Genomic DNA, 26,891 nt, shown 5'->3' on the forward strand with positions numbered 1-26,891 from the left:
CTAAAAAAAAAAAAAAAAAAAAAACAGAAATGTTTGCAAAGCTTTAGCTATTTTTTATTATTTTTTTTTAAATTAGCCAATATTCAAAAATGAAATTAAATATTTTAATAATTAAATCAGCCCAAATAAGTAGTGACACATAATTTAGTGAAATATATATTCCAATGTTTTTTTGTCTTTTGAGAAAAAAGTAATTAATTAATTATTTTTTGGGGTATATATTTTATTTAAAAGAGGAGGAATATGAATATAGGAGTAGTTGAATGTATAAATTGTCAAATTAATTGGTAAATTGTATATGGTAGCACGAGACTCCATACACCTACCCTACGCCAACAAAAACAAACCCTTTTCCACTTGCCCTTTTTTTTTTCCATTTTAATTAATTAATTATTAATTCAATTACATAATTTATTTTTCAAAATAGAAGATTATAAACCTATAATAATTACGTAGTTTAATTATTTTTTTTTTGTGACGTCTTAATAAAAGATGGGTACATGAATGAACTGAGAACATATTATAATAAGAGTTGTTTTGATAATAAAATATTAAATCAACAGCATAGCATACCCTTGTAAGAGATATATTTGTTATTTTTAAATCAATAATTAGGAAAATAAAAGATTAAACCATATTAGATTTTTTTATTAAATTAATTAAATTCGTTAAAGTATTTATGTCTACAATTTTTTTCAAAAAAAAACAAAAAAATTTCAATTACATTTTCCCTCAATTTCTAAATTTTGACTATATTTTTTTTATATAAAAATTGTAAGTAGATGATAAAATTACTATTAAATATAAAATTTAAATACAGGAAAAAAAACAAATAAATTCAAATTTCTTATACAATTTTATTATTTATTTATTATTATTATTTTTTATGTGAACTTATCCATTGTTATGTCAACAAAAACAAAGCCATTAAATTAATATAGCAGAAAATTTTATATTAACTAATAAAAATCTCATTCACATAAAATTACGAATAATAACAAAATAACGTAGTATTTACTTTTAAAGAGCCCATAAATAAAATTAATAAATCAAATATTTATATTTACCTAAAATAATAAAGTTTAATAGAGACGAACGACTTTTGAGTGTCTTATGTACCGAATTATGTTTGATTTTAAAGTTATTTTATTTAATTGAGATTAGTTTAATTTGATTATCAAGGAAAGATTAATTAGAGTAACATAATTGATACCTAATATTTAAAATAAATGAAAGAAACTAATACAGCTTAATTGCACTAATCAATTATGCCTAATTTTATCTTTAAAAAATATTTACAATAATTAGTATATATTATTATTTATAAATTAAATTTGAAATTTTGATTGAAAAAATAAATTGGAAAAACAAAAATCCCATAGGACACAAAAGGGAAATGGTCCAACTTTAGGATGCACGACAACCTAACTCGAGACATTCTCAAAATGAAATTGTTTGAAATTCCATTATTAGTCATAGCCAATAGGGTTACGCCATTTGTCGAGACCGGATTGGCTGAACACTAATTATTTTTAAATTTTGTGGATTGATTTAGATTATTTTTTGGTGGGTAAAGTGGAAAAACGTTGAAATTGAAAGCGGAAAATTAATAATATTATGAAGATTATAAAATACGCGAAGAAAATAATGGAAAGTGTTACATTCAAGACTAGATTCACCGCCTCCATTTCTATAATAATTAATGTAATAAATATTAATAACATAATAATTTTAGAAAATATTGTTAATATATACGTCACCTCATTAAAATATTAAAAAAAAAAAAACAATTACCCATTAATTATAAATTAGACTTAAAAAAATTACTAATTTCTAGTTGACTTTCTTGCCAATTTTAATATCCAAAAGTAGGCTCTCACACGTGTGTTGACTTTATACTTGAAAATCTTTCCATATTAAAACAGAAAATCATCCTGGATTTTTTTTTAATATCTTAAAATCTTTGATTTAAATTTTTCCAAACGCATTAATTGATTCAATTATTTGCTAATTATATAGAAAAAGCAAAAGATTCAACTCAAGATCCTTTAAATTGATAGCTTTATGGACCTCTCGAGTTTTAATTTCGTAATTTGAGACTTATTATACTTGTAAATGTCAAAATTTTAATTATCGAGTGCATTGGGTTAGCTTCTGGTTAACTTTTGCAAAAAATAATATAATATTCATTAATCTTTCCACCGTATATTTTTGCAGCCATACTCGTATTTCAAATCTTTTTACCTCTACGTCATAGTACTCGTCGTGTTACCTGACGAGTATCATGGCGTAGTGGTAAAAAGAAGTGAGGCTCTAAAAAAGTCAACTCCATGATCATAAGCAAGATTAGGAATAGTCCATTTCATATTATTCTCATCTTATTTATTGGTGGCTTGGTGAGAGATATGCATTGACTTAAGCAAGTAATGACTTTTAGTGTCATTTACCACTAGATTAAGAGTTTTATCAAGTGCAGCTTTTATTTCCCATTAGCCAAACTCAACTGTTACAAGGCCTTGATGACATCTTGATGATTCCCTCAAATGACAAAATGGAATCCAAATTGTAACTTAACTCTCCCTGTAACAAGTCAAGTCCAACAATAGCAGATGTTGTCTGCTTTGACCCATTACATATCATAAAGAGAGGTTTCCACATCCTTATAAGGAATATTTCGTTCTCCTCTCCAACCAACATGGGATCTCACAATCCACTCCCTTTGGGGCCAAGCATCCTCGCTGGCACATCACCCGGTGTCTGACTCTAATACCATTTGTAACCGCCCAAGCCCACCGTTGGCAAATATTTTTCTCTTTAACCCGTTACGTATTGCAGTCAGGCTCACGATTAGAGAGAGATTTCCACACCCTTATAAGAAATGTTTCGTTCTCTCCCCAACCAATAATGGGAATGTAAGACCTCACACTCCCATGTCCCATGTCCTTAAAAGGGAGGCAAACATTTACATAACCCCATTTCTCATAACAAATAATCTCATCCAAGCAGGAAGTCTCAAAGGTTTGGACATCAAATAGAAAGACCAGAATTATTATTACCTATTTGACCAGGTATCTCGAGACTTCAGCATAACACCGCTGATGTTGATGGGAGAATAGATGTTGGATGGTTTTGCATCTGAAATGCAAATTCTGGGTTGTTAAGCAGCACACCTGGAAAACAGTAAGAACAAACAAAGAACAAACAAAAAGGGCTGCTGCATTTTTAAACTACTAGTTCACACAAACAGAAACCAAAAGTCCATGGCGTTAAACAATTTAGCCACCTTCAGGGAATTTTCTAATTGGGCAAACAATAAGACCAATATGGCAATGGTAGTTGTAAATTTGTTGTTAAGTTCCCATTACAAAAGAGACAGATTTCACGACCACAGCCATATACTACTTCCCAGTACATGAACATGGTCCAGGACATGCCTACAATTACGAAATGACTGAAAGAAAAGCTACTTAGTTTAGAAAACCACAAGACTTCACACCCATAATTAAGTCCTTCACACCATTTTTCAATTTTGTCTTTAATGATTCAGAAGTCCAGAAATTGACAAAATGGTACAAACATGATGAACAAAATTGAAAACTCAATCATATATCTAACCACAACAGATTTGTTTTTGTCTGTGACACTTTGGATGGCCCAAAGGCCAAAAGTAGCTTTTAATAAACAAACCTATCAGAAATAAATGCAAGAGGTCCACTCTAAATTTACTATTAGACTAACGGAAGTTCTTAGTTCTTAGTCTTAGGGGCCAAATATAGAGTTTCCAAGCTCCCATAATAGCACAAGGCATAAGCATAAGCATAAGCATACGCATAAGCAGAACATAACCATTTCTAAGCTTGGTTTTCACTTTGAATATCTAAAGCTCCGTAGCTTCCACGAAACAAAACTAATTCTAACAGCTTAGTTTCCTCACCTGTGATGTACGGACCCCAAATAGTCAGCATATAATACGAAAGTTCAGTAGGAATCGAAGAACGCCATCCTTCCTTGAACTGCAAAGTCAAACAAGAAAAGCTCCATTATGAATCATCAACCAAACAACTTGCCGCCACACTATCAGGACATGGCTGTAACACAAAACCATGCATTCAAACTTCTCCCCTGTAGTTCGATGGTCAAATGTTCATACGACGCGTAGTTTTTATTTCTGTTCAGATTGATAGCAACAAAATTTGTCCCTCCACTACGGAAATTGTTGCTTAGTATAAATGGAACTAACAACAAAGGTTATTTCTGTGTACTTTCCGGCTGATTTCTTGATACCGCACCTAGAAGGAAGCGATCTTCTCATCATAATTAGGGATTTATACATGAGATAAACGAGAAAAGAGGTGGATGATTTAATTCAGGAAAGAAATCACGTGTGATATTCAAACAAAGAAAATCCAGTTCCTGTTTTGCGCGAACTTCAAAAGGTAATTGGAAATTGGTGGTATTTTAGGACGATTACCAAATCGTACCATAGGGGATTGACTATAATACAAAAGAATCGCCACGAAATTCCAACGATTAGGAAGCCTAAACGCGAAATTTCAAGCATGATTCAAGTAAGCAATTAGTATTATCAAAGCAAAATGCGGAAAAAGAAAAGGGGTTTACTGGCAATGATGAGTCCGGCGGACATGAATTTCTCGTCTTCCGTCAAATGCAACACTTCCATTTCCATTCATCACAAAAAGTATCTTCGCAGCCTCAGTATTTTCCTCCCCTAATCCCTGCCTCACCTCGCGCCAAAAAAATAAAAAATAAAAAAAAATTATAATTATAATTATGAAGAAACAACTAATATATTTAAATTAATAAATAAACATTTTACATATTATCCTAAATTAAAATGCTTATTATTTACATTAGTGATATTTCTTTTTTCTTAAAATTTATAATTTAAGATTTTTCTATATTTATTTATTATTATTATTACTTGACGAGAGGAATATTATTTATCTCATAATTGAATCGCATAATTTTTCATAATTATTTCAATGTTTAGATGAAGAAATTATGACAATATTGAAAACCTTAGAATGAAAATCTCTGACTAATATTTTCTTTTTTTTCTTTTTCTTTTTTTAATTTGATAGATACTTATCAATACAATAATTTTTACTGGTCGTACTTTTTCAATCGTGCGACATTGTGATATTGACACACTCACGTCAAGCCTTGAGGAGAACCCAAACCTCATATTCGTATTTCGCCCCGTTTCATGGCTTTGTCGGACCTTAAGCAAGATTTGCCTTCCCAAACCAAACATCACTTGTGCGGAATCAAAGTTTGTTCGATCACACACGCTGCCTGCACATTCATATTCAATCATTTGCGACACAACCAACCTACTTGCCTCTACACTAGATCAAGTCATTCGGCTCAACCTTGCTTATACTCGAGGCTAAGGTCTCTCAATGCCACATCACATCCAACATCATCTTGGTTCCCAATTAACATAGCCCTCATGTCTTGACGCCATCCCAAGTCACAGGGCATCGTCGCCCATCGTAGCTCACTCAGTCATGCCATTGAGAACGGGCCCACGTTTCGTTATAATCTCGGGACATCCCAAACATCCATCCATCCACGTTCAATCGAGCCATTGGCCTTCCCAGCCCATATTCGGAGGTTGGATTATACATACATTTTAAAAAGAGGTCCAAATTTTCAATCCATGCATACACATAAAACTTATCAGAAAACCTCATTGAAAACATGAAAATGTCAATCTAAACATAACTCATAGGATAAGTGGCTACTACCGTCCTGAAAAGCTAACATTTCGAGTAACACGTTCACGTATAGAACAATGCAGACACAGAAAACAAACTGATCAGAACCTTGTAAACACAAGCAGGATAGAAGTGGAAATTGTAAACATATTATCAGAGGGGAAAAGAACAGTTGGGAAGGTGAAATTTCTTCAGCTCAAAGTTCTAAACAGTTCAGCATAATGTTTGTAGAAAAGGAAACTGGGTATCTATCTGTTTAGATATAGCAGGACCATAATCACCAGAGATATCTATAATGAACCATCAATAGCATCTAAATGAGTGAACAACACTTTGGGCAATTTGAATAAACAGCAGCACAGATCAATCTATCAAAAAGAAAAGAAAAAAAAGAATGTTTTCGTGCACGACGAGGTTCTCTTAGGGTGTTAACTTTTCAGATAAGTACATGGAAAGTTTCTCCCTCGTGATCGAAGCAGTATTGTCGACGAATTTGCAACTTTGTTGTCGGTAACTCGGATCGTGATGATGAGACAATGGCATTTCGTCTTGCATCTCGTCCTCCACATCGATCATTATATTGTGAAGTAAGCAGCAAACAAGAATGATCCTTGGTAGCTTATGTTTATCAGGCTTCCACATTATCCCTTTAATGATCTTCCACATCTCTTTCAACCTTGTCAATGCCCTTCGAGCCACCAGCCGGGTACCGAAATGGCGCTTATTGAACTCGGTCTGGTAATCTGCAAGGCCTTTCCCTTGGTAAGGAGTTAGTAGCCATGGCAAGAGTGGAAAACCAGAGTCTCCTATAATATACTCTCCTAGTTCTGCACTTTCTGAGAGCTTCATCTTCTTTCCGTTCAACCGCTCGCCATCTTGTGAACGTTTGAAAAAACCTGAGCTTTCAAGCACGAGTGCATCGCTTAAGCTTCCTGGCCAACCTGTTATGATGTCACAGAATCTCATTTCTGGATCTACAATCACTTGCAAGATCATGCTGCAGTTTTTCTCGCGATCAAGCCAGACGCCATTGGCAGATTCTGTCGTTGGCAAAGTCATCATAATGTGCGTCGTTTCGATTACACCGCAACAATTAGGTAGACCTCTGATTTTCTTGAACTTGGACTTTATCTGATCCATATCTTCTTCTGTTGAAGGCCACGAGAGATGGCGAATGCCTTTCTCTTCCATCGCCTCCACAAAACGCCATGTTATTTGAGAAACTGATGATTGATTCATTCCAAACGAGTCACCGATATTTGATAATGATTCACCGGAGCAAAGTCGCCTAAGAGCAACAGCGACTTGGTCATTTAGGGACAAAGGCTTGCCGTTTAAGTCGGTAAAATTTGAGGTTTTAGCCATCATAGCTTCCTTGACAAGAGAACAGATATAGCTGAATGTCTTTCTTGAAATTTTGAAAACTGACTCAAATTTGGTGTTCTTGGACTGAGATAATGGTCCTGATTGGAGGCAAAAAAACAAGGATAAAACTCATAATCAGTCCCTGCTGCAAATGTTCTGTTCCTAAGAAAAGGCATTGTACCTTTTCAGATATGACAGATAGAAAGAGAGAGAACTCACAGTAAAGATATAACAAGTGACATTATTAGTGAGACTAACTAATATCAGATCAATATATCCAACTCATTCATCACCAAACAAAGATAAACTACATTGGTGAGGCGATAGAATTCGACGATTTCATTGTGTGAGATCCTACATTGGTTGGAGAGGGGAACAAAACATTCTTTAAAAGGGTGTGGAAACCTCTCCCTAACAGAAACGTTTTAAAACTTTGAGGGGGAGGTCGGAAGGAAAAGCCCAAAGAGGACTGGGGTTGGGCTGTTACAAATGGTATTAGAGCCAGGCACCAGGGGAGGTGCGCCAACGAGGATGTTGGGCTCCCAATGGGGTGGATTGTGATATCCCACACTAGTTAGAGAGGGGAACGAAATATTGTTTATAAGGGTGTGGAAACCTCTCTCTAATAGACGCATTTTAAAACCTTGAGGGGAAGCTCGGAAGGGAAAACCCAAAGAGGATAATATCTGCTCGTGGTGGGCTTGTGCGGTTACAAATGGTATCAGGGCCAGGCACCGAATGGTGTGCCAGCGAGGATGTTGGGCCCCCAAGGGAAGTAGATTGTGAGACCCCACATTGATTGGAGAGGGAAACGAAACTTCTTTATAAGGGTGTGGAAACCTCTCCCTAGCAAACGCGTTTTAAAATCTTGAGGGGAAAGCCCAAAGAAGACAACATCTGCTACGGTGAGCTTGAGCAGTTACACATTCATCCGCACATTTAGTCATATCCTTTGGTTTTAAGCTACAAGTAAAGATTTACTTCATGTCATAAATCATGGCCAGAACAAAGTAACTGCTAAATGTGTACCCAACATTTGAGAACCATGGAATATCAAAATATAAGAACTGATATCTAATAAAACTAGACCCCAGCCTGCGTTAATCTTCGGCAGTCGTTGTTAGGTCCTCTGGAATACCAAAATCAAATATTGAGCACTTAGCCATATCAGTAGGTTGAAACAAATCTTAACACCTAGAAGAGATCCATTTTCTATGAACTTTTATGCAATTGTAGCATTACTACATTGACTCGAATCGAAACTTAAACATACCCGTTTCCAAGATGCCTCTAAAACAACCAGATAAAGATATTTGTAGTCATCCTTCCATTTCTAGGCATAAACAACAGCAGACCATAAAAAACACATACTTGATGTTGAATGCTGTTCAATCCCCGCCCTTCTTCTCTGTATTATGTACTTCATTACTTTCAGACTCATCCTTCGAATGCTGTTCAATCCCCGCCCTTCTTCTCTGTATTATGTACTTCATTACTTTCAGACTCATCCTTCCATTTCTGTTCAATCCCCGCCCTTCTTCTCTGTATTATGTACTTCATTACTTTCAGACTCATCCTTCCATTTCTAGGCATAAACAACAGCAGACCATAAAAAACACATACTTGATGTTGAATGCTGTTCAATCCCCGCCCTTCTTCTCTGTATTATGTACTTCATTACTTTCAGACTCATCCTTCCATTTCTAGGCATAAACAACAGCAGACCATAAAAAACACATACTTGATGTTGAATGCTGTTCAATCCCCGCCCTTCTTCTCTGTATTATGTACTTCATTACTTTCAGACTCATCCTTCCATTTCTAGGCATAAACAACAGCAGACCATAAAAAACACATACTTGATGTTGAATGCTGTTCAATCCCCGCCCTTCTTCTCTGTATTATGTACTTCATTACTTTCAGACTCATCCTTCCATTTCTAGGCATAAACAACAGCAGACCATAAAAAACACATACTTGATGTTGAATGCTGTTCAATCCCCGCCCTTCTTCTCTGTATTATGTACTTCATTACTTTCAGACTCATCCTTCCATTTCTAGGCATAAACAACAGCAGACCATAAAAAACACATACTTGATGTTGAATGCTGTTCAATCCCCGCCCTTCTTCTCTGTATTATGTACTTCATTACTTTCAGACTCATCCTTCCATTTCTAGGCATAAACAACAGCAGACCATAAAAAACACATACTTGATGTTGAATGCTGTTCAATCCCCGCCCTTCTTCTCTGTATTATGTACTTCATTACTTTCAGACTCATCCTTCCATTTCTAGGCATAAACAACAGCAGACCATAAAAAACACATACTTGATGTTGAATGCTGTTCAATCCCCGCCCTTCTTCTCTGTATTATGTACTTCATTACTTTCAGACTCATCCTTCCATTTCTAGGCATAAACAACAGCAGACCATAAAAAACACATACTTGATGTTGAATGCTGTTCAATCCCCGCCCTTCTTCTCTGTATTATGTACTTCATTACTTTCAGACTCATCCTTCCATTTCTAGGCATAAACAACAGCAGACCATAAAAAACACATACTTGATGTTGAATGCTGTTCAATCCCCGCCCTTCTTCTCTGTATTATGTACTTCATTACTTTCAGACTCATCCTTCCATTTCTAGGCATAAACAACAGCAGACCATAAAAAACACATACTTGATGTTGAATGCTGTTCAATCCCCGCCCTTCTTCTCTGTATTATGTACTTCATTACTTTCAGACTCATCCTTCCATTTCTAGGCATAAACAACAGCAGACCATAAAAAACACATACTTGATGTTGAATGCTGTTCAATCCCCGCCCTTCTTCTCTGTATTATGTACTTCATTACTTTCAGACTCATCCTTCCATTTCTAGGCATAAACAACAGCAGACCATAAAAAACACATACTTGATGTTGAATGCTGTTCAATCCCCGCCCTTCTTCTCTGTATTATGTACTTCATTACTTTCAGACTCATCCTTCCATTTCTAGGCATAAACAACAGCAGACCATAAAAAACACATACTTGATGTTGAATGCTGTTCAATCCCCGCCCTTCTTCTCTGTATTATGTACTTCATTACTTTCAGACTCATCCTTCCATTTCTAGGCATAAACAACAGCAGACCATAAAAAACACATACTTGATGTTGAATGCTGTTCAATCCCCGCCCTTCTTCTCTGTATTATGTACTTCATTACTTTCAGACTCATCCTTCCATTTCTAGGCATAAACAACAGCAGACCATAAAAAACACATACTTGATGTTGAATGCTGTTCAATCCCCGCCCTTCTTCTCTGTATTATGTACTTCATTACTTTCAGACTCATCCTTCCATTTCTAGGCATAAACAACAGCAGACCATAAAAAACACATACTTGATGTTGAATGCTGTTCAATCCCCGCCCTTCTTCTCTGTATTATGTACTTCATTACTTTCAGACTCATCCTTCCATTTCTAGGCATAAACAACAGCAGACCATAAAAAACACATACTTGATGTTGAATGCTGTTCAATCCCCGCCCTTCTTCTCTGTATTATGTACTTCATTACTTTCAGACTCATCCTTCCATTTCTCAGACACTGTCTTTCTAAGGATCCAGATCCACTGCTAGCAGATGTTGTCTTTTTTGGGTTTTCCCTTTCGGACTTCCCCTCAAGGTTTTAAAACGCGTTTGCTAGGGGAAAGTTTCCACACCCTTATAAATGGTGTTTTGTTCTCCTCCCCAACCAATGTTGGACATCACCCTTCCCCCAGCAGACGCATTTTAAAGCCTTGAAGAGAAGCCAGAAAGGGAAAACCGAAAGAGGACAATATCTACTGGCGGTGGATCTGGGTCGTTACATCCTTCTTACAAATGTCAACGGATGACAGATTTTAACTTCAATTTACTATATTTAGAGTCAGAGTGATATCATTAATACGAATCAACAAAGAAGAATACGAGAGTTTTGGATCACATTGGACTCGGTTCTCTAAAGATGTTTATTGTCAGCAATGCTGACACAAAATGTGAGATCCCACATCGATTGGAGAGGGGACCGAGTACTAGCAAGAACGCTGGGCCCCAAAGAGGGGTGGGAGAAGGGAACGAGTGCTAACAAGGATACTGGGCCCAGGAGGGGGTGGATTGTGAGACCCCACATCGGTTGGAGAGGAGAACGAAGCATTGTTTATAAGGGTGTGGAAACCTCTTCCTAGCAGATGCATTTTAAAAACTTTGAGGGGAAGCTCGAAAGGGAAAGCCGAAATAGGACAATATCTACTAGCGGTGGGATTGGGGCTGTTACAATGACCAAAGCTCAAAAAAGTAGGAGCAGCTAAGAAATAATTAGTACTTTGATACAATTCAATGAGAAAAAGAAAGAACATCAGAACACAACACAGTTAACACTCTATAAACCAGCTAAGTGAGTAGCCACAACTTGTACACATCAATTATCAAATGAACTAACATATCTAAGCTAATATCTGCTGCTAAACAGATTTGATCCATCTCCATGCCCATAGGATCACTTCAACAGGCTGCCCCTTCTGACCCTCTCAATGTTATTAGGAACATATCACGGTTCTATAATTGCAGGCATCAAAGATATATGATTATTAAACACTACATTCCACCACCGTCCAGAAAGCTCACCAAACAGCAAAAGAATTCAACGGAGAGACCCAATAAACAGAAAGCAACTAAGAGCAATAACAATGCACAAATTCAAGTAGAAGAGAAGCAAAAAATGGTTTACCAGTAATCCTCTGTGAGAACTCATCCCACCAATCCAAGGGCTGTGGCTGAAACGACAGTGAAGCAGCAGCGAAGACATATTGGACAACCTTTTTCTGTGCCTTCTTCTGCTTCTTCCTCTTGAACCCTCTAATGGGTCCCATTCGAAACTGGAAAAAGAAGCAAAGATGAGGCAAAAGAAGAAACACCCACAAGAACCCACCAAGAGAATCGAAGAATACGATAGAATTCACATAAAGAAAACGCTCAAATTCGAAATTTATGAAACAATAACTCAAAAGGAAAGGAGGGGTTCAAGTATTTGGGTTAAAAAGACATGATGGGTATTGATGGGTATTGATGGGTATGTGTGTATTTCCTCTGGTTTTGATTCCAAAGCATGCAATGATGAATGGAAGAAGATGGAATAGAAGTTTAGAGGAAGGCGATGGAAGTTGTAAAAAAGAAAGAGAAGTGACGCATTGGTGGCCAATTCATCATGTTGAGGGAAGGACAATGTTGCCCAACAAATCGTGAAAAAAATATAAAATGTATCAAAATAAAAAATAAAAAAATCTTTCTTCCTTTTTCTAATTTTTCCCTCTTATGATAATCTTGATCTAATCTAAATGATTATCAAATTCAAACGCCGTACATTCTAATAATTGGGATTTTATACATTTGTGATATTATAAAGGTGGGTGAATTTGAAATTAGTGATTAAACAATATTTAATATTTTATTTATCATGTAAAAAGTTTTAAATGGGTAGAACATATTTCAAACATGGAAGTTTAAATCTTCGTTCCCCCATTTGATATACTAAATTTTTAAAATAAAAAAATATATATTTTTGAACGAGATAAAGATCTAAAATTACATAGATAATTTATTCTTAAAACCAATCAAGACGGTAGGATTATACTATTCAAAGATTTTATTTTATATGAAATTTGCTTTTTTTTTTTAATAAAAAATAAAAAAAGTTATTTACCCACCAAAATTTTAAAATTAAATTGTATTTGATTTGAATTTGAAATATGTATTAAGGCCTCTATTAATGGAGGGGACATTTGATATCTCTTGGTTGAACTAATTTTTAATAGATGGTTATCTATATAATATAATATTTATTTTATTTTTTATATTTTAGATTTTGTATATCATTTTATTTCATTTCACCAATTGAATTCTATATTTGTTTGAATTCTCAAATAAAATTTTTTCGAGTTTTAACAATTATTCAGAATTCACTTATTAACTTTCATAGGAACTATGAAGTTTTCTGGCGAATTTCCCATCAAAGTATGGTGAATGGGTTTTGGCATGGAGAGATGGATTGTTGAAAAAAGAGTCTCACATTGACTAATTAAGGGGTTGATCATGGGTAGAATCGTGCTTCCTAAGTGGAGTATAGAGATCGCGAGGAAAAACAACATCAATTTTTTTTTTTGACAACTTTCTTAGCCCACGATCGACAGATGGATGAAGTTTCAACAATGTAGATAATTTAAATATAGTTGCACAAAATAACACATTTAAACATGCAATTCATAAAATTATAAGCACTTATAAAATCATTCTAAACTTGTCCTTACTTGATCTAGCCCGAGTTCCGAATCACACTATTTTGGACTCGAAATGAGAAGGAAAAAAAAAGAAAAGAGAGGGCATTGATTGTACTAACTTGCAATTGAATCCGCAAGCAGCTTCTTTGGGCAGTTGGAAGAAAGATGGCCTTTTTCACCACATTCGTAGCATGTTCTTCTTCTTATCTTACCACTTATAGAGCTTAATCCAGTTTCAGCTTCCTTCATTTCAGGCACAGGTTTTGCTTGCGTTTCTGGATGTGTTTCTGTTTCTATTTCTGCTGCTGCTGCTGCTTCTCCTCCTCCTCTTTCTGTTCCTTTCTTTGGAACTGCACATCTTACCTTGACAGGCCTGCCATGAATTGTTTCCTGGTCTAACTTGAGAGCCGTTTTTAACAAGACGCTGTCAGCGAAATCCACGTGGGCATAGCCACGAAACTCCCCTGTCGTCTCCTTGTCCATGCCAAAACGTATCAATGCAGTGTTACAGTGAGAGAAGAGTTTCTTCAGATCATCCTCTGTTACATCCCACGACAGATTCCCCAGATAGATTCTGTTGTAGCCTTCCACGATTCCCGAAGAGGAATCGACTGCTTTACTCGTTCGAGTTCCCTTGTAGGGCTGTACTTTAAGGAAGAGGCCCCCCCCTACATAAGAAATAATTTGTAATAAGATGGTGGAAAAGGACAGAAAGTATAATGGCGACATGATATCAAATTGTTCATATTCTCACATGTCAGCTCCATCCATGGCTAGTGCTCGTTTTGCTGCAGCTTCGGTCTGCAAATGGTAAACAGTGGTAAGGTAACTCGAAAACTAAAGAAATCTGACCTCTAGAAATCCAAAATTCAGTAAAATTGTAATCCCCACACCAGCCCCAACACAGCTCTGGTAACTATTTCTATTACAAAGAAGAACACACCAGCAATATTTGATACTTTTTCAACACTAATGGAATCTTGACTGATTCTAGCTTAAAAAGCCAAATGAAGCAGACTTACAAGATGATATGCTATATACTATTTAGTGCGAGAAGGCTAATTGTATGCTCATATGAATATTCTTTAATAATGTTCATATACGTCTTGGTCGGAAATCTTAGTGTCATAATAAGCCTTATAAATCCGCATTTTCTAACCTCAATTAACTTCAAAAAGGACCCAACACTTGCACTCATTCACTCTCAGTAAGCCTATGATCTTAGAACAAAGTATAAATCATGAAACATCTTCAAGACTTGATTGATCTTAGCTACTAAGAGGAATGAAAGTTCATATTAATCAGATTACCATACCTTGAAAATTAATATTGCAATGCCTCTGAATTTGCCACTCTCTGGAAACTTCATACAATCAACTTCGGTTATAGTGCCACAGCTTTCAAAAAAGCTAAAAATATCGTCCTCAGTTGAATAATATGGAATGCCTCCAACATACACTTTTGTAGCCACCATTTTCACTTACTTCACTCGGGAATATTGCAAGTGTTGAGGATTATTGGGATTGGGAGTGTCCCACATTGGTTAATTTAGTGGAAGATCATGGGTTTATAAGTGAGGAATACTATCTCCATTGGTATGAGGCCTTTTGGGGAAGCCCAAAGCAAAGCCATGAGAGCTTATGCTCAAAGTGGACAATATCATACCATTGTGGAGAGTCGTGATTCCTAACATGGTATCAGAGCCATGCCCTAACCCTAACCATGCCAATAGAATCCTCAAATATCGAACAAAGAATGGCGAGCCTCGAAGGTGTAGTCAAAAGTGACTAACATGTCGAACAAATGGTGTACTTTGTTCGAGGGCTCCAGAGAAAGGAGTCGAGCCTCAATTAAGGGGAGGCTATTCGAGAGCTCCATAAGCCTCAGGGGAGGCTTATAGTGTGCTTTGTTCGAGGGGAGGTGTTGAGGATTATTGGGATTGGGAGTGTCCCACATTGGTTAATTTAGTGGAAGATCATGGGTTTATAAGTGAGGAATACTATCTCCATTGGTATGAGGCCTTTTGGGGAAGCCCAAAGCAAAGCCATGAGAGCTTATGCTCAAAGTGGACAATATCATACCATTGTGGAGAGTCGTGATTCCTAACATGGTATCAGAGCCATGCCCTAACCCTAACCATGCCAATAGAATCCTCAAATATCGAACAAAGAATGGCGAGCCTCGAAGGTGTAGTCAAAAGTGACTAACATGTCGAACAAATGGTGTACTTTGTTCGAGGGCTCCAGAGAAAGGAGTCGAGCCTCAATTAAGGGGAGGCTATTCGAGAGCTCCATAAGCCTCAGGGGAGGCTTATAGTGTGCTTTGTTCGAGGGGAGGTGTTGAGGATTATTGGGATTGGGAGTGTCCCACATTGGTTAATTTAGTGGAAGATCATGGGTTTATAAGTGAGGAATACTATCTTCATTGGTATGAGGCCTTTTGGGGAAGCCCAAAGCAAAGCCATGAGAGCTTATGCTCAAAGTGGACAATATCATACCATTGTGGAGAGTCGTGATTCCTAACATGGTATCAGAGCCATGCCCTAAACCTAACCATGCCAATAGAATCCTCAAATATCGAACAAAGAATGGCGAGCCTCGAAGGTGTAGTCAAAAGTGACTAACATGTCGAACAAATGGTGTACTTTGTTCGAGGGCTCCAGAGAAAGGAGTCGAGCCTCAATTAAGGGGAGGCTATTCGAGAGCTCCATAAGCCTCAGGGGAGGCTTATAGTGTGCTTTGTTCGAGGGGAGGTGTTGAGGATTATTGGGATTGGGAGTGTCCCACATTGGTTAATTTAGTGGAAGATCATGGGTTTATAAGTGAGGAATACTATCTTCATTGGTATGAGGCCTTTTGGGGAAGCCCAAAGCAAAGCCATGAGAGCTTATGCTCAAAGTGGACAATATCATACCATTGTGGAGAGTCGTGATTCCTAACATGGTATCAGAGCCATGCCCTAAACCTAACCATGCCAATAGAATCCTCAAATATCGAACAAAGAATGGCGAGCCTCGAAGGTGTAGTCAAAAGTGACTAACATGTCGAACAAATGGTGTACTTTGTTCGAGGGCTCCAGAGAAAGGAGTCGAGCCTCAATTAAGGGGAGGCTATTCGAGAGCTCCATAAGCCTCAGGGGAGGCTTATAGTGTGCTTTGTTCGAGGGGAGGTGTTGAGGATTATTGGGATTGGGAGTGTCCCACATTGGTTAATTTAGTGGAAGATCATGGGTTTATAAGTGAGGAATACTATCTTCATTGGTATGAGGCCTTTTGGGGAAGCCCAAAGCAAAGCCATGAGAGCTTATGCTCAAAGTGGACAATATCATACCATTGTGGAGAGTCGTGATTCCTAACATGGTATCAGAGCCATGCCCTAAACCTAACCATGCCAATAGAATCCTCAAATATCGAACAAAGAATGGCGAGCCTCGAAGGTGTAGTCAAAAGTGACTAACATGTCGAACAAATGGTGTACTTTGTTCGAGGGCTCCAGAGAAAGGAGTCGAGCCTCAATTAAGGGGAGGCTATTCGAGAGCTCCATAAGCCTCAGGGGAGGCTTATAGTGTGCTTTGTTCGAGGGGAGGTGTTGAGGATTATTGGGATTGGGAGTGTCCCACATTGGTTAATTTAGTGGAAGATCATGGGTTTATAAGTGAGGAATACTATCTTCATTGGTATGAGGCCTTTTGGGGAAGCCCAAAGCAAAGCCATGAGAGCTTATGCTCAAAGTGGACAATATCATACCATTGTGGAGAGTCGTGATTCCTAACATGGTATCAGAGCCATGCCCTAAACCTAACCATGCCAATAGAATCCTCAAATATCGAACAAAGAATGGCGAGCCTCGAAGGTGTAGTCAAAAGTGACTAAAGTGTCGAACAAATGGTGTACTTTGTTCGAGGGCTCCAGAGAAGGAGTCGAGCCTCAATTAAGGGGAGGCTATTCGAGAGCTCCATAAGCCTCAGGGGAGGCTTATAGTGTGCTTTGTTCGAGGGGAGGTGTTGAGGATTATTGGGATTGGGAGTGTCCCACATTGGTTAATTTAGTGGAAGATCATGGGTTTATAAGTGAGGAATACTATCTTCATTGGTATGAGGCCTTTTGGGGAAGCCCAAAGCAAAGCCATGAGAGCTTATGCTCAAAGTGGACAATATCATACCATTGTGGAGAGTCGTGATTCCTAACATGGTATCAGAGCCATGCCCTAAACCTAACCATGCCAATAGAATCCTCAAATATCGAACAAAGAATGGCGAGCCTCGAAGGTGTAGTCAAAAGTGACTAAAGTGTCGAACAAATGGTGTACTTTGTTCGAGGGCTCCAGAGAAAGGAGTCGAGCCTCAATTAAGGGGAGGCTATTCGAGAGCTCCATAAGCCTCAGGGGAGGCTTATAGTGTGCTTTGTTCGAGGGGAGGTGTTGAGGATTATTGGGATTGGGAGTGTCCCACATTGGTTAATTTAGTGGAAGATCATGGGTTTATAAGTGAGGAATACTATCTCCATTGGTATGAGGCCTTTTGGGGAAGCCCAAAGCAAAGCCATGAGAGCTTATGCTCAAAGTGGACAATATCATACCATTGTGGAGAGTCGTGATTCCTAACATGGTATCAGAGCCATGCCCTAACCCTAACCATGCCAATAGAATCCTCAAATATCGAACAAAGAATGGCGAGCCTCGAAGGTGTAGTCAAAAGTGACTAACATGTCGAACAAATGGTGTACTTTGTTCGAGGGCTCCAGAGAAAGGAGTCGAGCCTCAATTAAGGGGAGGCTATTCGAGAGCTCCATAAGCCTCAGGGGAGGCTTATAGTGTGCTTTGTTCGAGGGGAGGTGTTGAGGATTATTGGGATTGGGAGTGTCCCACATTGGTTAATTTAGTGGAAGATCATGGGTTTATAAGTGAGGAATACTATCTCCATTGGTATGAGGCCTTTTGGGGAAGCCCAAAGCAAAGCCATGAGAGCTTATGCTCAAAGTGGACAATATCATACCATTGTGGAGAGTCGTGATTCCTAACATGGTATCAGAGCCATGCCCTAACCCTAACCATGCCAATAGAATCCTCAAATATCGAACAAAGAATGGCGAGCCTCGAAGGTGTAGTCAAAAGTGACTAACATGTCGAACAAATGGTGTACTTTGTTCGAGGGCTCCAGAGAAAGGAGTCGAGCCTCAATTAAGGGGAGGCTATTCGAGAGCTCCATAAGCCTCAGGGGAGGCTTATAGTGTGCTTTGTTCGAGGGGAGGTGTTGAGGATTATTGGGATTGGGAGTGTCCCACATTGGTTAATTTAGTGGAAGATCATGGGTTTATAAGTGAGGAATACTATCTCCATTGGTATGAGGCCTTTTTGGGGAAGCCCAAAGCAAAGCCATGAGAGCTTATGCTCAAAGTGGACAATATCATACCATTGTGGAGAGTCGTGATTCCTAACAATGTTGAAATATCATCACTAGCCCAATAATTGTACTAGCCCAATAGAGTCAAGCCTAATTGTACGAGCCCAGTATATTTATTTTAGTAGAGACTTTAGGAGAAAGAGATGTAGATATTTTAGGAGAAAGATACTTTAGGAGAAAGAGATGTAGATATTTTAGGAGAAAGATTCAATTTGTTAGGTCTAGATTCAAATCGGTTAGGTCTAGATTTAGATTGGTTAAATATAGATTGTTTACTCTTAGTATAAATACCTCTCCACCCTACCTAGGTTATTCATCTAAGAAATCTAAAAACAATAAAAAGCAGAAGTATTCTACCGAGTGTCTTGTATTCTCTTCTCGATTGGTCTTAATAAAGAGTGCGAGTGTTTCCCACAGTGAGTTGTGTTCAACATTTGGTATCAGAGCGAGGTTAGTGTAGGTTATCTGATCTCTTGGAATCCTTAGTATGCTCTGTGGTTGCAGCTCTGCCTGATCTTCCACATCAGAAACGATTTCTTGAGATTAGTGGTGAGTGAGTTTCTTTTGTGTCGTGAGAAGTCTGTGACTCTGCAAGTCTTGTGTCAAAAGAACTTGTTTGGTATTACTGAGGTATGGCCAACACGATGGGTGATTTCCAAATCGTTGGAGGAATCAAGAAACTCAGCAACAACAACTACAACACGTGGGCAACATGCATGATGTCCTATTTACAAGGACAAGATCTTTGGGAGATCGTTGGCGGGTGTGAAACTACGCCGCCAGAGGAGGATTCCAACGGCGCCTTGCGCAAATGGAGAATCAAAGCAGGCAAAGCAATGTTTGCGTTGAAGACCACAATCGGAGAAGAGATGTTAGAACATATTTGGGATGACAAGACACCGAAAGAAGCATGGGACACGTTCGTGATGTTGTTCTCAAAGAAGAACGATACGAGGCTACAACTTCTGGAGAATGAGTTGTTGTCAATTACACAACGTGATATGACAATTGCTCAGTACTTCCACAAGGTCAAATCAATCTGTCGAGAGATTACTGAACTAGACCCAAAGTCCGCCATTGTAGAATCTCGAATGAAGAGGATTATAATCCACGGATTACGACCGGAATATCGAAGCTTCATTGCTGCTGTACAAGGATGGCCCACTCAACCATCACTGGTAGAGTTCGAAAATTTGTTAGCCAGCCAAGAAGCCATGGCTAAACAAATGGGAGGCTTCACATTGAAGGGTGAAGAAGAAGCACTCTACACGAGTGAAAGTCAGAGCAATAATAGGCCGTCTACCAGACGTGGATACAATGGTGACAAAAGAAGAAGCCACCAAGGGATTGCACAACCTGAGAGAGCTCAGAAGAATGACAACAAGAGTTTTCAAAGAACGAGATTTGGTGGTATTTGCTATAACTGCGGGAAAAAGGGTCATATGTCTAGAGATTGTTGGTCCAGGAAAAAGTCCATTGAAACCAATGTGGCAATATCCAAAAAGAAGATAGAAGATGAATGGGATGCAGAGGTACTATGTCCCATAGAAGAAGACGAGCTAGCACTCATGGCGACAATGGAAGACCATATCAACTATGAGGATGAATGGATCATTGATTCAGGATGCTTAAACCACATGATTGACGATCAAAACGGTGCAATGGAAGAGGGGTGGCCCTTAGAGAAGGAAGTATTACCACGCCTTGAGCAAACTGAAGAAATTCTTCTCCAGGACATGGGGGAGCAAATTAAAGAGATTCTTCTCCAGAACATAGGGGAGCAAACTGAAGAGATTCTTCTCCAGAACATAGGGGAGCAAACTGAAGAGATTCTTCTCCAGAACATAGGGGAGCAAACTGAAGAGATTCTTCTCCAGAACATAGGGGAGCAAACTGAAGAGATTCTTCTCCAGAACATAGGGGAGCAAACTGAAGAGATTCTTCTCCAGAACATAGGGGAGCAAACTGAAGAGATTCTTCTCCAGAACATAGGGGAGCAAACTGAAGAGATTCTTCTCCAGAACATAGGGGAGCAAACTGAAGAGATTCTTCTCCAGAACATAGGGGAGCAAACTGAAGAGATTCTTCTCCAGAACATAGGGGAGCAAACTGAAGAGATTCTTCTCCAGAACATAGGGGAGCAAACTGAAGAGATTCTTCTCCAGAACATAGGGGAGCAAACTGAAGAGATTCTTCTCCAGAACATAGGGGAGCAAACTGAAGAGATTCTTCTCCAGAACATAGGGGAGCAAACTGAAGAGATTCTTCTCCAGAACATAGGGGAGCAAACTGAAGAGATTCTTCTCCAGAACATAGGGGAGCAAACTGAAGAGATTCTTCTCCAGAACATAGGGGAGCAAACTGAAGAGATTCTTCTCCAGAACATAGGGGAGCAAACTGAAGAGATTCTTCTCCAGAACATAGGGGAGCAAACTGAAGAGATTCTTCTCCAGAACATAGGGGAGCAAACTGAAGAGATTCTTCCACAAAAGACGGGGGAGCAAATTGTACACATTTGCTCAAGTGCTGATATGCCTGAAGATTCAAGTGACACTAGTGTTGGCGAGCAAGAAGTGACTCAACCAAGCGAGCCTAGTGAAAATGAAATGACACCTCAACAACTCAGACATTCAGAAATAATCCTAAAGGAAAATCTAGAGTATGCCAACGCAGTAGAAGACGAAGTTAATGAGCCAGAGATATATGAAGAAGCATCACAAAACTCAGCTTGGCAGAAAGCAATGGAGGAAGAAACTATAGCCCTAGAACAAAATCAGACTTGGGAATTAGTGTCAAGACCAAGAGATACCAAACTCATCTCTTGCAAGTGGGCTTACGAAATAATGTGTACCCCGGATGGATCAATCGTGAGATACAAAGCTCAGACTATAGATTCAGGGTTCTCTCAAGAATATGGACTAGATTATGATGAAACGATTAGGCCAGTGGCAAAGATCATTATCGTACAAGTTCCTCCAGTACTTACGGTAAATAAAGATTGGAAATTATGGCAGATGGATATGAATAATGCTTTCTTGCAGGGAGAGTTAAACAGAGAGTTCTACATGGACCAACCGAAAAAATTCGAAAATGAAGTTGGAGTCTTTGATCAATATATGCAAAATCTGAAGAAGCCTTATTTAGATACAGCTCGACCGACCTTAAGATATGTCAAAGGAGACCACGATACCCGAAGATCAATCACTGGGTATGTGTTCAAGCTCGGTTCAAGAACAATTTTTTGGTGTAACAAAAGACAACAAACAATATCATTGTCAACTAAAGAAGCAGAGTACAGAGCAGCAGCTGGAGCAACTCAGGAAAATACATGCTTAAAACTTTTGATGGAAGATTGGCACCAGAAAATTGAGTATCCAATACCACTTTATTGCAACAATCAATCTGCGATTCGCCTTGCAGAAAATCCGGTGTTTCATGCTAGAACAAAGCATGTGGAGGTGCACAACCACTTCATTAGAGAGAAGGTCCTAAAGGAAGAGATCAAGATGCAGCAAATCAAGACAGATGTCCAAGTGGCAGACTTGTTTACAAAAGGGCTGAATACTGGCAAACATGAGAGTTTTCGCTGTCACCTCAACATGGTGCAGCGAATGAGGACTAGTGCTGAGGGGGAGTGTTGAAATATCATCACTAGCCCAATAGAGTCAAGCCCAATAATTGTACTAGCCCAATAGAGTCAAGCCTAATTGTACGAGCCCAGTATATTTATTTTAGTAGAGACTTTAGGAGAAAGAGATGTAGATATTTTAGGAGAAAGATTCAATTTGTTAGGTCTAGATTCAAATCGGTTAGGTCTAGATTTAGATTGGTTAAATATAGATTGTTTACTCTTAGTATAAATACCTCTCCACCCTACCTAGGTTATTCATCTAAGAAATCTAAAAACAATAAAAAGCAGAAGTATTCTACCGAGTGTCTTGTATTCTCTTCTCGATTGGTCTTAATAAAGAGTGCGAGTGTTTCCCACAGTGAGTTGTGTTCAACAGCAAGAACACAAGTAAATTTATGTGATCAAAAGGGAGGGAGGGGGCAGCACTAATGCATCTATCAGTCTGGATAATACAGATTGGACTAAGACGTGATACCATTACAAATTCCTCAGATCAGTATATTAAACACATAATTAGCTCTTTAGGCATTGTTGTGTACACAATATCTACAAAGGAACTAACACAAGAGAAAGAGATTTGAAGCTTCATCAAGCACAAGTCATTCCTTAATCAACAATTTCATATTAGTAATACAGTTTCTTCCTCCTCGAGCATTAACAGTAAATAACCACAGACAAACCATTTCCAGAAAACTTCATAATGAATTAATCATAGTTCATCAATGTCATTCAATCTAAGAGTTCGAAAGGAAATACTAAGCTACTGAGATATATAACAGATGAACATGAACTACCTGCCTATATTATTCTGAGTTTCTTCAAGCTGCCGTTTCACTTCATTCCCAGCTACATCTCCCTGCTTCTCCTTCTCCTCCTCACCACTTTTTGTCTTCTTATTACTCTTCTTCTTCTTTTTCTTCAACTTCTTGGCCTTCTCATTATCCTCTTCCTTCTTCTGATCCTTATTCCCATCCGACGCTGTGAAAATTACCGATTCTCTTCGTTTCTCTCGCTTGGACAATCTAGGTCCATGGCGAGTAGCGGTTCCTAATAGCTCTTGAGGGTTTCTCGCCGAGATTCTGTATCCGGTTCACCGGAAGCATCAGCGTTGGAGTGTTTGCCGGCGACTGATGAAATTAACGATTCGGCTAGCTTTTCTCTCAATTTCTGCTTCGACTTTTTGTTTCGACAAAACCATGTTCGCAGTTGCAGAATCATAAATGGAAGCAGAGATCAAATCAGCCAAAGAAGCAAACCATAAGGGTCTACTGAAATTCGAGTTCGAGAGTTCTACGATTTTACCCACTAAAACCTATTTCCAGCGCCTGAGGTTTATATCTTAATTTAATTGTTCTAATCATTGATCGTTGAGGTTTAGCCATAATTTAAATTTCGACCAAACTTTTTTTAAAAATAAAGGTCAAGCTCGGATGCGCTAATAGTTTCGCCAGAAAATCGGACGGTAGTGATCGACCCTGATCACAGGCAACGCTAAATTCTTCACCGCAAGACCGTGAGTGCACCAGCCGGGAATCGAACCCGGGTCTGTACCGTGGCAGGGTACTATTCAAACACTAGACCACTGGTGCTTGTTGAAATATTGTGATTATATTATTTAAATCATTTAAAGTTTTTGATAAAAAATGATTTTTTCTTCTTTTATTTTTTTAATTTGATTGTCTAAGCTTTGATCACACCTCCTCTTCAATTGGAACTTAGATTTTTATTGAAACGTTTCAAAGTTTATAAGAATTTTCTAAGATAAATTATAAAGTTAATGTGCATTTTTATTATTATTTTGTTAGAAACGATTTTAGTAATATAATAAGCTGATTCTCACTGTTCATGATTGCTTAATTACCGTACTTTTGTATTAATGACAATTTAGTTTGCGACTTTTAATAAATAACAATTTAAGTAATTTAGGTATATACTTTGGAATACATAGATTATTAATAATGTATTTGTTTTTAGTACTAGAATATAAAGATTTAACATTCGACTTCAAGATTTCAATTATTTATACATTTGAAATAAATAAATGTACCGTGGCAGGGTACTATTCTACCACTAGACCACTGGTGCTTGTTGTTATATTGTGATTATATTAATAAGAAGTATGATTTTAGTTGCATAAACAATTTATAATTAGTATGTAATTTAATTGTTTATACATATATATTTTTTTAGTACAGCAAATGCAGGTAGAGTACATGTTAATTATTTATATCTTTAAAAGCATAAATTTGTAAATAGAGTAGGGATTGAATTATCTCACTTTTATTATTATTATTATTATTATTTTGTTGGTATACTCATCATCATTTTTTTATAAATCTATTTTACTTCTAAACATATATATTTTTTTAATTTTAATTATATGTTATTTCTATTTTTTTAATTAATTGTGAATTCGAGAACAAAAAAAATACCATTAAACTAAAATATTATATAACTCATACGGATAGATAAACATTTCTTATAAAGGCATAAAAACCTCAAACCTCAACCTAGTAAATGTGTAATTGTAGGGCTGACAACGATACATAACAAACTAAAACAGACAATATATACTCAATGCATAAGAATGTTTTTTCATACATCTTTTCAATTACAATGAAAAATAAGATGAAATTAAAAGTTTATGGTAAAAATTAATTTCGCTCTACATTTTATTAATTAACTTAGATTAGGAAGGACCCAGATACACTGCTTCATTCAAGGAAGAAGCCAACGAACTCAAGGGGTGACCTACTACACTTGGGAAGGACCCACTATCTGCACCAATTAAAATAATGTTATTATATTGGTATTAATAGAACATATTGATCCCCAAAGACTTGCATTCCATAAATTAAGAAACCAAAAAGAAGCTGTAAAGACCAAAATTCAGTAATGGCATAATGGAGTCTGAAGCAAACTACAAAGAAAATTATCGGAATTCATAATCCATCATTCCATGTATTCTGAGCAAACAAATACCAATACATACTAAAAAAAAAGCTAAATAAAACTTGGGTCCTACTGCAAAATGCTCTCCAAAATTTAAACATGTAACAATTGCAATGAAAATACTAGCAGCTTCAAGCTCTGCAGTTTATATGATACCAATCTTGTTCGCCACATCCAGAGCATCATAATCTGGAGTTAACCTAACATACGCCTTCTTCGTTCCGTCTGGCCTGTGTACCAGGAAGAATGTAGGATCATACATTAGGGCATACAATCATTCATCATAATGGATCAGTAATAGAGAATTTGTACATGGGTAGAAGATGGAAGGGTCAAATGATAAGCACAATCAGGCCCCAACAACCATTAGATTATAGTTGATGATGAACACTTTGAAATAGAAATTTATGAACAATGTATACCTGATTAAAGTGTTCACTTTCTTGGTCTGAATGTCATACATCTTCTTCACGGCATCCTTAATCTTCTTCTTGTCGGCACGAATGTCAACAATAAAAACAAGGGTGTTATTATCCTCAATTTTCTTCATTGCAGATTCTGTGGTCAGTGGATATTTGAGAATTTGATACTGGTCCAACTTGTTCCTTGGAGTAGCACTGATCCTGGGATACTTGGGATTCCTATCCTTCTTCAATGTCTTTGGCCTATGGAATGTGACTGAAGTTCTAATCTTCTTAGCCTTCTTCTTGAATGTTGGACCAGACTTCACTGCCTTGGCAGTCTTCAAGGCTTGAGCCTTGGGATCAGCCTTTTTGATACTGTCAGCTGCAAAAGATGAGATAAAATCCCTTAATTAAGAACAGAAACAGAGCATCCAAAGCTCAAAATTACCCAGAAGTTTATTAAGCTCAGATTCCACCAGTAAATTCAATACATTAAGAACATGGCAAAAATTTCCTAAACCATTTCAAAATGATGTTTTTTTTTTCATCAAGCAAGAAAAAAGTACAACCTAAAAGAGAGGATTTAAATCCCAAATAAACTAAAAAATCTAGATATTATTCCCTTCAGCTAACTATACTCTCGTAAACCAATCACTAGTTGTTGTAGAGTAGATTTCAGAAACCAGGTTTTGAATACTGGGAACGTATTTACGTCACCTAACTTCGATTGAAACAAATGGAGGTACGAATTGAAATAAACGAACATCTCGCATTCAAACAAAATCAAAATGCGGGCAAACCTTTAGGAGCCATTGCTGAAGATCCTGGACCAGAATAATCAACCTGGTCGCACAAGAAACAATTAAAATGAGAAGAAAAACCAAAAGCAGGAAGGAAGAAAGAGGAAAATATTAGCAGCAATGGCAAGAAGGAACAAGATTCATACCTTCGAAGAGAACGATGGTGAGACGGAGGTTGCAGCCGAATTAGGGTTTCTAAAAGGGAGATCTTAGATACGGCCTTCGATAGTCGATTGTGAAACTGGGCCTGACCTTTTGTTCTTGAAACTTTGGTCTTGGCCCAAGAATGTCG

The 26,891-nt window shown here is 37.6% G+C and overlaps 2 protein-coding genes, 1 long non-coding RNA gene, 2 other non-coding genes and 1 pseudogene across 5 annotated transcripts; all 6 read right to left on the bottom strand.

Annotated features, from left to right (window-relative positions):
• Positions 1-2,830: 2,830 nt before the first annotated feature.
• LOC111458237 lies at positions 2,831-4,744 on the bottom strand. Its single transcript, XR_002713073.1, has 3 exons — positions 4,621-4,744; positions 3,935-4,013; positions 2,831-3,135 (listed from the first exon to the last, which is right to left on the bottom strand). It is a non-coding gene; the product is annotated as an uncharacterized LOC111458237 (long non-coding RNA).
• A 1,163-nt stretch (positions 4,745-5,907) lies between these two features.
• Positions 5,908-12,337, bottom strand: LOC111458235 (protein ALP1-like). The gene is made up of 2 exons (XM_023100751.1): positions 11,867-12,337; positions 5,908-7,204 (listed from the first exon to the last, which is right to left on the bottom strand). The coding sequence occupies exons 1-2, from the start codon at positions 12,006-12,008 to the stop codon at positions 6,162-6,164; spliced, it is 1,185 nt and encodes a 394-aa protein (XP_022956519.1). The 5' UTR covers positions 12,009-12,337; the 3' UTR covers positions 5,908-6,161.
• A 1,086-nt stretch (positions 12,338-13,423) lies between these two features.
• Positions 13,424-23,993, bottom strand: LOC111458250 (annotated as a pseudogene).
• Positions 23,866-23,952, bottom strand: LOC111458973. The gene has a single exon (XR_002713231.1). It is a non-coding gene; the product is annotated as a small nucleolar RNA snoR114 (small nucleolar RNA).
• On the bottom strand, positions 23,962-24,032 carry TRNAG-GCC. The gene has a single exon. It is a non-coding gene; the product is annotated as a tRNA-Gly (tRNA).
• Positions 24,033-25,354: 1,322 nt separating this feature from the next.
• On the bottom strand, positions 25,355-26,835 carry LOC111458895 (60S ribosomal protein L23a-like). The gene is made up of 4 exons (XM_023101750.1): positions 26,746-26,835; positions 26,600-26,642; positions 25,818-26,181; positions 25,355-25,625 (listed from the first exon to the last, which is right to left on the bottom strand). The coding sequence occupies exons 2-4, from the start codon at positions 26,610-26,612 to the stop codon at positions 25,541-25,543; spliced, it is 462 nt and encodes a 153-aa protein (XP_022957518.1). The 5' UTR covers positions 26,613-26,642; positions 26,746-26,835; the 3' UTR covers positions 25,355-25,540.
• Between the last annotated feature and the right edge of the window lie 56 nt (positions 26,836-26,891).

Source organism: Cucurbita moschata, unplaced genomic scaffold, assembly GCF_002738365.1.
Source record: "Cucurbita moschata cultivar Rifu unplaced genomic scaffold, Cmos_1.0 Cmo_Scf00021, whole genome shotgun sequence".
Taxonomy (NCBI): Eukaryota; Viridiplantae; Streptophyta; class Magnoliopsida; order Cucurbitales; family Cucurbitaceae; genus Cucurbita; species Cucurbita moschata.

Coding starts and splice junctions, on each gene's coding strand:
- LOC111458235 (XM_023100751.1), bottom strand. CDS start 12,008: ATGGGACCCATTAGAGGGTTCAAGAGGAAGAAGCAGAAGAAGGCACAG. Junction 7,205..11,866: donor GTTCTCACAGAGGATTACTG/GTAAACCATTTT, acceptor GCCTCCAATCAG/GACCATTATCTCAGTCCAAG.
- LOC111458895 (XM_023101750.1), bottom strand. Junction 25,626..25,817: donor AAAGTGAACACTTTAATCAG/GTATACATTGTT, acceptor CCTGGTACACAG/GCCAGACGGAACGAAGAAGG.